Source organism: Oryza brachyantha, chromosome 11 (assembly GCF_000231095.2).
Source record: "Oryza brachyantha chromosome 11, ObraRS2, whole genome shotgun sequence".
Taxonomy (NCBI): Eukaryota; Viridiplantae; Streptophyta; class Magnoliopsida; order Poales; family Poaceae; genus Oryza; species Oryza brachyantha.
Genome location: NC_023173.2, coordinates 12,337,714 through 12,347,698, shown reverse-complemented (window position 1 = coordinate 12,347,698; position 9,985 = coordinate 12,337,714). Strand labels below are relative to the sequence as shown.

The 9,985-nt window shown below is 52.5% G+C and overlaps 2 protein-coding genes across 2 annotated transcripts; both read right to left on the bottom strand.

The window, feature by feature from the left end:
- Positions 1 to 389: 389 nt before the first annotated feature.
- Positions 390 to 3,532, bottom strand: LOC102700382. The gene is made up of 4 exons (XM_015842186.1): positions 3,162 to 3,532; positions 1,971 to 2,397; positions 1,460 to 1,886; positions 390 to 1,195 (listed from the first exon to the last, which is right to left on the bottom strand). Exons 1-4 carry the CDS (start codon positions 3,530 to 3,532, stop codon positions 390 to 392), a joined length of 2,031 nt encoding a protein of 676 aa, XP_015697672.1.
- Positions 3,533 to 3,763: 231 nt separating this feature from the next.
- Positions 3,764 to 5,788, bottom strand: LOC107303416. The gene is made up of 2 exons (XM_015842185.1): positions 5,627 to 5,788; positions 3,764 to 5,086 (listed from the first exon to the last, which is right to left on the bottom strand). Exons 1-2 carry the CDS (start codon positions 5,786 to 5,788, stop codon positions 3,764 to 3,766), a joined length of 1,485 nt encoding a protein of 494 aa, XP_015697671.1.
- Positions 5,789 to 9,985: the final 4,197 nt, after the last annotated feature.

The following is a 9,985-nucleotide window of genomic DNA, read 5'->3' as shown; positions in this document are numbered from 1 at the left end:
TCAAGTAGTTAACTGTATTTAGTCCGGATGCTTGTAATATATTTTGGTTTAATCTATGTGCTTTTGAGTCTTTTGCTGTGGTGTATCGTGTTGTCGAGTGAAGGGTTATCCTCTCAGCGTGTGCCTGTTCCAATAGCCCTCGTGCGGACTTAGCCAGCGCAGAGCATAGCGTAGTTTCGCTCGGTTTGATGGTAAGCTAGGTGTAGCCGAGAGGATGTGGAACCGCATCCAGACCTTGATTTAACCGACAGTTGGAGAGCTCATGAGCAGAAGACTTTATTAAAATCGAAGGTAGGATACATCGTAGCCCTCGACTGGTCTCTCGAGGGGAAAACCACTCGGCGATGGCAGTCTAAGGTTACTAAATGGAAAATTACAAAAATGATTGACTATGTGTAGAAGGGACGTAGCTGTTCGATGTTCCATGAATTCTCTAGCAGTCTTCCATCCTCCATTTTTAGTCGGTATGAACTAGGTCGAGTGACTTCGGCTATGGTGTATGGCCCTTCCCAGAGTGGAGAGAGCTTGTGTCGGTCTTTGGTAGTCTGTACTTTTCGTAGGACTAGATCTCCGACCAGGAACGCTCGGCCACGGACGTTTCTATTGTGGTACCGACGTAGCCCCTGTAGGTATCGTGCCGACTGGATAGTTGCGATGTCGCGAGCCTCTTCCAGTCGGTTGAGGTCGTCTTCTCTTGCCTGGTCTCCCGTTGACTCGTTGTAGTTGCGTATGCGAAAGGATTCGCGGTCGATTTCCATGGGTAAGACTGCTTCAGTCCCGTAGACTAGGAAGAAGGGCGATTGTCCTGTTGCCCGACTGACAGATGTGCGGAGTGCCCAAAGTACTGGAGGCAGCTCTTGCACCCATCGTTCGACGTAGGGGTGTAGTCGGTCGAAAACCCTAGCCTTGATCCCTTCGAGGACCATACCGTTGGCCCTCTCGACTTGCCCCTTGCTCTTCGGGTGTGCCACGGATGCGTAGCATATCTTGATCCCACGTTCTTTGCAAAAATTCTGAAAAACTCCAAAGATGAACTGTCTACCGTTATCTGTCATGATACGGTTCGAGATGCCGAAGCGGTAGATGATGTTCTGTATGAAGTCTTTCACATGCGCCGAGTCGATCGTGGCGACTGGCTTAGCTTCTATCCACTTGGTGAACTTGTCGATAGCGACGAACAAGTGGGTGAATCCCCCTGGGGCCCGCTTGAAAGGTCAGACGATGTCGATCCCCCAAACAACGATTGGCCATGAGATTGGAATTGTTTGTAGTTCCTGTGCCGGCACGTGTGTCTGCCTGGCAAAGAATTGGCATCCTTTGCATTTTCTAACCAGCTCTTGCGCGTCTGAGATGGCGGTTGGCCAGAAAAAACCTTGCCTATGTACTTTTCCGACAATCGTTTTGGCCAAGGCATGGTTGCCGCAAAGGCCCGAGTGGACCGACTAGAAGATTTTTTTGCCTTTGTCGGGAAGCACGCAGCGCATAAAGATGCCTGACGCGCTTTGATGGAGTTCCCCATCCGACACGATGTAGCAGTAGCTTAATCGGCTGACGCGCTCAGCTTCTGCCTTATCGGCCGGGAGTACTTCCTCTATGAGGAACTTGATGAACAGAGTTCTCCAGTCGTCGCTGATGACTGCGACGGTGCGGTTGCCAGGGTTTGGCGATTCGGCATTGTTTTCTTCATCTGCCCCATCACTCGGGGTCGACTTGGGCTCGGCCTTCTTCTTGACCGTTGGCTGAGTGAGGTGCTCAACGAATATATCGGTTGGCATCTGTAGCCGTTTCAATCCAAGGTTCGCTAATTCGTCGGCTGCTTCGTTCTTGTGTCGCAGGACGTGAACCAACTCAAGCCCGTCAAACTTGTCTTCAAGCTTCCGTACTTCCTATCGATAGGCTTGCATGTTTTCGTCAATGCAGGTGCACTCATTCATGACCTCGTTGACTACTAGTTGAGAATCCCCACGAACGAGCAGCCGCCTAATCCCAAGGGATATAGCCAACCGAAGCCCGTGTAGGAGTGCTTCGTACTCGGCAACGTTATGCGAGGCCGGAAAGTGGATTTGGTGCACGTACTTGAATTTCTCGCCATTAGGCGATATAAGCACGACCCCGGCTCCAGCACCCGACATGCGCAATGAGCCGTTGAAGTACATTGTCCAGTGAGGCAGTTCTTCTAGCGTGGTTTCTAGCTGTGCGTCTGTCCACTCGGCTACAAAGTCGGCGAGGGCCTGTGACTTGATCACGGTGCGAGGTTTAAAGGTGATGTCGTATGGCATCATTTCCAGTGCCCACTTTGCGGTGCGGCCTTGCGCCTCCTTGTTGTGTATGATGTCGCCGAGTGGAGAAGACGTGATGACTAAAACCTGGTGGGCTTGGAAGTAATGGGCGAGCTTCCTTACCGTGATCAGGATGCCATAGAGCAGTTTCTAGATCTGGGGGTACTTTAACTTGGACTCCCCGAGTACTTCGCTAACGAAGTAGACTGGCCACAACACTAGTTGGGCGTGCCGGTCTTCCTCCCGCTCGACATGAGGATCGTGCTGACAACTTGTTCTATGGCCGAGACGTAGAGGAGGAGAGGCTCGCCCGAGTTTGGTGAAGCCAGCACGGGGGGAGAAGTCATGTACTTTTTGAAGTCTTCAAAGGCTTCTTATGCTTCTGAGGTCCACGTGAAGTGGTCAGTGTTCTTCAGTAATTTGAAGAAGGGCATCTCGCGTACACCGAGTCGTGAAACAAATCGGCTAAGGGATGCCATGCAACCGGCCAGCTTCTGGACGTGTCGGAGCTCGCTGAGAGGCTTCATGTTAAGTATGGCCTAGACTTTTTCTGGGTTTGCCTCGATGCCTCGTTGGGAGACGACGAAACCGAGAAGCATGCCGGAGGGGACACCAAACACACATTTTTCAGGATTCAACTTCATCCTGTAGCGTCGGAGGTTGGTGAAGGTTTCCTCTAGGTCGTCGAGTAGGTCATCCTTTTTTCTCGACTTGATGACCACATCGTCGACGTAAGCCTCCACGTTTCGCCCAATCTGATCATGGAGGCAACCCTGAATCGTTCGTTGATAGGTTGCTCCAGCGTTTTTCAGACCGAACGACATCGTGATGTAGCAATACGCGCCAAATGGTGTGATGAAGGCGGTCTTCATCCGATCCTACTGCTTTAGGCTGATCTGGTGATAGCCTGAGTAGCAGTCAAGGAAGCTGAGCAGTGCGCAGCCAGCCGTCGAGTCTACGACTTGGTCGATGCGCGGCAGACCAAACGGATCCTTAGGGCATGCCTTGTTGAGGTCCGTGTAATCGACACATATCCGCCATTTGTTATTTTTCTTTTTTACCAAGACGGGGTTGGCCAACCAGTCGGGGTACTTGACTTCTTTAATGAAGCTGGCCGCGAGCAGTTTGGTCAACTCCTTCTTAATCGCATCTTTCCTCTCCAGCGCGAAGCGGCGAAGGCGCTGCTTGACCGGCCTGGCGTCGTCCTTTACATTCAAAGAGTGCTCAATCACTTCCCTATGGACTCCTGGCATATCAGACGGTTTCCAAGCAAAAATATCTTTATTATTTTGGAGGAAAGTGATGAGCGCGAGTTCCTATTTAGGTTCTAACTAGGTCCCTATGAATGTAAATTTAGACAAGTCGATGGGGTCGAGGGCGATCTGCTTCTTCTCATTGGAGGTGATTTTTGCCATCTTTTTAGATGGCACATCTTCTTCCTCTGTCTTGTGAGTTGAAGCTGCTCGTATCAGCTCTCGGCCGGCCTACTCCTCGGCGTGTTGTGCGATCTCGCAGCTTTTCACTTCGCAGCTGAAGGCCTGCTTGATGTCGCTGCGCAGAGTGATGATGCCGTGGGGCCCGGGCATCTTGACCATGAGGTAGGTATAGTGCGGGATCCCCATGAACTTCGTCAGCGCGGGCCTGCCGATGATGGCATGGTATGCTGTTTCAAAGTCAGCGACTTCAAAGCAAATGTTCTCCCTGTGGTAATTTTCTTTTGTTCCAAAGGTTACCGGAAGAGTGATCTGCCCGAGCGGTCTTGCCGATAGCCCTGGAATGACCCCATGAAAGGGCGCATTGCTCAGTCGTAGCTTCGTACTCGGGATTTTCATATCGTCAAGCGTCTTGGCGAAGAGAATGTTGAGAGCGCTTCCGCCGTCGATGAGCACGCGCTTCAATTTGATGCTTTTGATGACTGGGGCTAGCACCAGTGGGTACCGCCCTAGGTGAGCCACTCGGCCAGGGTGATCCGAGCGGTCGAACATGATCAGGACTTTCGACCACCGCAGGTACTGGGGGACGTCCACCGCTGTGGTGTTTATCTCCCTTGTCGTGAGTTTTTGCTTCCGCTTGGACTCATATGCGAGCGGGCCACCAAAGATGTGGTTTAGCTCGGCTTGTGGGTCTTGGAACTCGTCGTCTTTTTTATCGGCGAGCATTGGCTTGCTCGACCCGACGGCCCCCGACTGACCTTTGGCGAGCTGCTCTGCGTAATGACGCATGACAAAGCAGTCTTTGGCCAAGTGGGAGGACTTTAGGTGGTAGGGGCACTTGCTGTTCATGACCTTATCGTAGTCAGACATCTTAGGACGTTGGATTGGGTGCCGTTCTGCGACGGCAACCAGCTCCTCCAGCTTGCGTTTCCGCGAGTCCGAGTCCTTCTTGTGCTCCTTCTCCTTGCCTTTACCAGATGGCTGCTCCTTTCCCTCGTGCTTATCTCTCTGCGAGGCGGACACCGCGTTGGCAGCCGCAGCGTAGGAGTTAGCCATGTTGAAGAGGTCTTTGACCATAATCGGCTCCTTCTTGGTAAACTTGGCGATGAATGGCTCATCACGTACTCCCTTTCGAAAGGCAGCGATGACCACGTCATCTTTGATATCGGGGATGGAGTTGCGGACCTCTGAGAACCGTTTGATATAGGCCCGTAGAGATTCGTTTTTCCTTTGTTGGACTTGGTATAGATCATACTTTGTCCTTGGCCTTTCGTATGTGCCCTGGAAATTGGCTATGAACCAGTCGCGAAGCTCAGCCCATGAGTCAATGGACCGTTTGGGGAGCCCCGACAACCAATGCCCAGTCGAGTCGTCCTGCGGCCTAGATGGCCATGAAGTACATTGTGCGCCAGGCCTTTGGGTCGATGGAGCCGTCATACTTCTTGATGCCAGTTGGCTTGAAACCAGTTGGCCAAGTCAACTAACTCAAGTTCTTGGTAAATGCCGGGACGCCTTCCATCACGTCACTGTCAGAGCTCTCGGGTGACCGATGCCTAGACACCTGGCTGTGGCTGCGGTGGTCCCGGTCGTGATGGTGGCTATCCCGATGGGCCTAGTGTCGATGTTCAACCCTGTGATGGAAGTCAACAGAGCCCTCTTGGTCGAGGCATCGCCTTTCGGCCCTGAGCTCCTAGCGTTGCTGGTCCAATCGGCAGATTAAATCGTCAATGCAGCGTTGCCTATCGGCGGCACTTCTCCTCTCGTGGAGTCAGGGGAGTTCCGGCGTGACCTGTTCTCAGTGTGTAGCGGGGATCAGGTCGGCTGCCTAGGAGATCTAGACGATTGAGCCTTCGAACGAGCCGTTGGGGTCCCTGTCGTGCGCTGGAGAGACTGTTGAATCGCAGCAGTAGTTACCATAGCCTTGACCATGTTTATGGTTTCCACCACAGGTAGATCTGGCTGTGGAAGCTGCTGGATGATGTCGCCGAGTAGGTCGGCGGCCGCGCGGACATTCTGCTGAGGCGCCTTGAAGACGTCATGCCCGTCGACTCGGGTTTGGAGCAAATCGCGCTGCATTCTCCGAGATTGGAGTCGCAGCTCAACATGTGACTGAGTCGCGCGTTGTTCCTTGTCCTCGCGCTCCTGGCGTTCTTTCTCCTCCTCAAGTAGGCGCTCCTCAGCCAGTCGGGCCGCCTCCTCCTCCTGCCGTCTGGCATCAGAAGAAGGTGATGCCGGTTTACTGGCGGCGAAGACCTCTTGGGGGTACGAAACTTCTAGTGCTACTGCGAGCCTCGGACGAGTCGACTAAAGGAGTCAGCGCCGCCTCGAGATGGATTTCTACCTCCATCGGGAACATGACGTCGCTTGCCTGCTGTCACGCCCAGAAATTTACACCAAATTTCTGAACAATAGCATGTATTGAATCTCGGTCCAGGCATCAGCCTGAGTACACACTATGACAAATTAATACACAGTTCCACGACTTAAAAACAAATAAGAAACAATTATCTATCGAAATGCAGCGGAAAAGGAAAACAAACTAAACCATCTAATCTTCAGCTTCAGCTGGCGAAGACGGCTCCACACCACAGGCACTCTCGACGGCGGACTGAACCTTACTTCAACCTTCAGAACAACCTTCTTCTGACACAGGCTCTGGCACTTGCTCTGGTGGGGAAAATTAAGCAAGGCTGAGTACAAACCACCGTACTTAACAAGTAACACCCAAGAGAGGGAGAATAATGAATGCAATAGGGTAACAAGGAAAGGCTAAGGTTAACTTGCACAAAAGCTGCGGTAATTTAGCAAAACAGTAAATAAAATAGACTGAAATAAAAGTAAAGTAAACAATTAAAATAATCATCCACTGTCCAACGTTACACCACGTTGCAACAGGCCCAAACCACTGTCGAACGTTACACCACGTAGCGACAGGGTCAACCCTCTGCCCAACGTTAAACCACGTTGCGACAGACCCAAACCACTGCCAACGTTACACCACATTGCGCAGGGTCAAACCAATTCCAAGATTAATAAAATTATTAAAGAGGTTCAACTAATCCCAGTGAGTCTGTCAGTTCGCCCAATAACCGCAGGCACGGCTATTCGAATAGTTTTACTCTGCAGAGGTGTACAACTTTACCCACAAGACATGGCTGCCAAGCATGTTACCATGCCCCAACGTATCACCACGATACCTCAGTACGGAAACCATGATAAGACCTTTCACCTAGCCCTCCCTAGACAATCGCACCACACTTCAGGTTTCACCCCCTCCTTTACACCAAGTCGGGCAGTCCCCTCTTGTGCCTTGGTAGATCCGAAAGCAGGAGAAGCTTTCATTACACCACGATTGCCCGTCCATACTCCATCACGCCTACCCTTGCCTGGGTACGTCGAATAGGGACAAGCTAGATTACGAGTCTCACCGTTGCCCATTCTGGCTTGTGGTTAGTACGTGTAAGACCTTCAGGGTTTCCTGAGAACCGGTCCTTAACTGCCATGGGCACGACTCTCAAAACCATACACCCACAGCCCACCATAAGCAATATTTTAGTTGTATTAATCCACATCGGGAGAATAATAATGGTTTCAACCACTAAAGGTCTATCAAAGTGTAACAGTAATTAAATAATAATTGGTGAGCTAGTTGAACTAAGCATGGCTAAGCATTGACTAACTCTAAATCTAGTCAAATTAACCCTGGGATGACAATAATAATGAATGGGGATCAACGGGTGTAAGGGTAAATTCCCAATAGATAAATACAATAAATAGATTTGCATAAAACAATGCATGTTTGAATGTAAAAGCGGGGGATTTTATAATCATAGGTTCAATATGATCAAAGAAGGGTGCCACTTGCCTTGCTTAGACCCACGAGGAACTTCGGCGACGACTTCGAGAACGAACGGCGCTGCGACGGGGTCAAAACCTACGACAAACAAGGCAAAACAAGAAAAACAGGCTAAAAACTACTGAAACAGAGAAAGAAACTATTTTTAATGGATTCTTGGCATTTTTTGGATTTAATGAAACTTGAATGGACCTAAACGGAGACTAGATGAATTACTTATGAATTTTAGAAGTTTTCTGGGTTTTTTAGCTAAACAGAAAAGTCCTAAATCAATTATTGCGCAATAAATGGGGCTGCTGACGTCAGCGAGGAGAGAGGAGCTGACGGCTGACAGGTGGGGACCACCTGTCGGTGAGAGAAGGGGAGAGGGAGAGACTGACACGCGGGCCCGGGGAGGAGAGAGAGGAAGGGGCTGGCGGGGTGGCGACTGACGAGTGGGTCCCGCTCGTCAGCGAGAGAGGAACAGAGAGGAAGGGAGCCGAGTGCGCGGCTCGCGGCTCGCGGCGCGACGGCGCGGCGGGCGGCGACCAGCGGACGGCGGCGCGGACCGGCGGGTATGCGGCGGACGGCGGCGACCCAGTGGGTGGCCACGCGAGAGCTGGCGACGGCGCTAGGAGCGGCGACGCCGAAGGGAGAACAGCGGCGGCTCGGGGAGGACGACGACGACGGCGCAACGGGAGGGCGACGACGGCGTCGGCGAGCGCTGGCGCGAGGCGACGGGGAAGGCGGCGATGGTGAAGGTGGTGACGAGGACGGCGACGACGAGTCGACGCGGAGGAGGCGGAGACAGCGATGGGGTGGCGCGGCTCGGAGCGGCGATGAGCGGCGGGAGGGAAAGACGGCGACGCAAAGATGACGATTGCGACGAAGTGGGGAACGGCGGCGTGGAGACACGGCCGAGAGGGAGAGGGATCGGGGCGGCGTGGCGGTGAGTCAGCCAGCAGCGCGGCGGGCGGAGGAGCTCAGCGACGACGTCGCGAGGGAGAGGGGGATGGGATGCGGCATTCAGCCGGGGAGGCGGCGACGGCGCAGCAATGACGGCGTCGGCGACAACGTCGGGCGGCGACAAGCGGGCGACGACGGCGACGACGGCGCGACGACAACGACGGCGCGACGACGACGACGGCGCGACGACGATGACCGGCGTCCGACGACAGCGCGTGGCGCGCGACCGAGCGCGGCGCACGGCGACGACGGCACAGCGGCACGGCGACGGCGGGCGGGCGCGGGAAGCGGCCAGAGGAGCTAGACGGGAGCTCGAGGGAGGAGCGAGGTGGCGTCTACCAAGCAGCGACGCAGCCTGGCGGCCGAGCGGCGGACGCGACCGGAGCGGCGGCGCAAGACGACGGCGCAATCGGAGCAGCAACGACGGCGCGACGAGCGCGGCGGTGCGGCGAATGGGAACGAGCGGTGCCGGCGAGGCGGGGACGACGGCAAGCGGAGGGGCGACGGCAACGCCCAAGGCACGCACGCGCACGGCGGGATTAAGAAAGAATATGCGGGTTGGTAAAGCCCGAGACTTCACCGAAGATGACAAAGTTGTAGTTTGGATGAATGAAAAGTTGTGTGTGTCTGATAACAAGGAGTTGAAAGAGCTAATTTTGAGTGAAGCTCATGGAGCCCAATATTCTATTCATCCTGGCAGTACCAACATGTACTAAGACTTGAAGGAGAAGTTCTGGTGGGTCATTATGAAAAGAGAAATAGCAGAGTTTGTGGCTTTGTGTGATGTGTGTTAGCGAGTGAGGGCTGAACATCAAAGACATGCTGGTTTGTTACAACCGTTGAAGATCCTAGAGTGGAAGTGGGAAGAGATTGGTATGGATTTCATTACCGGGTTACCAAGAACATCAACTGGACATGATTCCATTTGGGTAATCGTGGATCGACTTACTAAGGTTGCACACTTCATACCTGTGCATACTACCTATTCCGCGAAGAAGTTAGCTCAGTTCTATATGGCCCTAATAGTGTGTTTACATGGAGTTCCCAAGAGGATTATATATGATCGTGGAAGTCGGTTTACCTCAAATTTTGGCAAAGACTTTAAGAGGAGATGGGAACACATTTAAACTTCAGTATGGCTTATCATCCTTAGACTGATAGACAGATAGAAAGAGTGAACCAAATTTTGGAAGATATAATGAGAGCATGTGCACTCAATTTTGGAGGAATGTGGGACAAGAGTCTACCATGTGCGGAGTTCTCATACAACAAAAGTTATCAAGCCAGTCTGCAGATGGCACCTTTTTAGGCGTTATATCAATTTAAGTGTCATACACCTCTCTTTTGGGATCAACCCGATGACAGACAAGTGTTTGGGATGGATGTCTTGAAAGAAGCAAAAGATAAAGTCAAGATCATCCGTGATCGGTTGAAGACAACCCAGTCATGACAGAAGAGTTACTTAGACAATC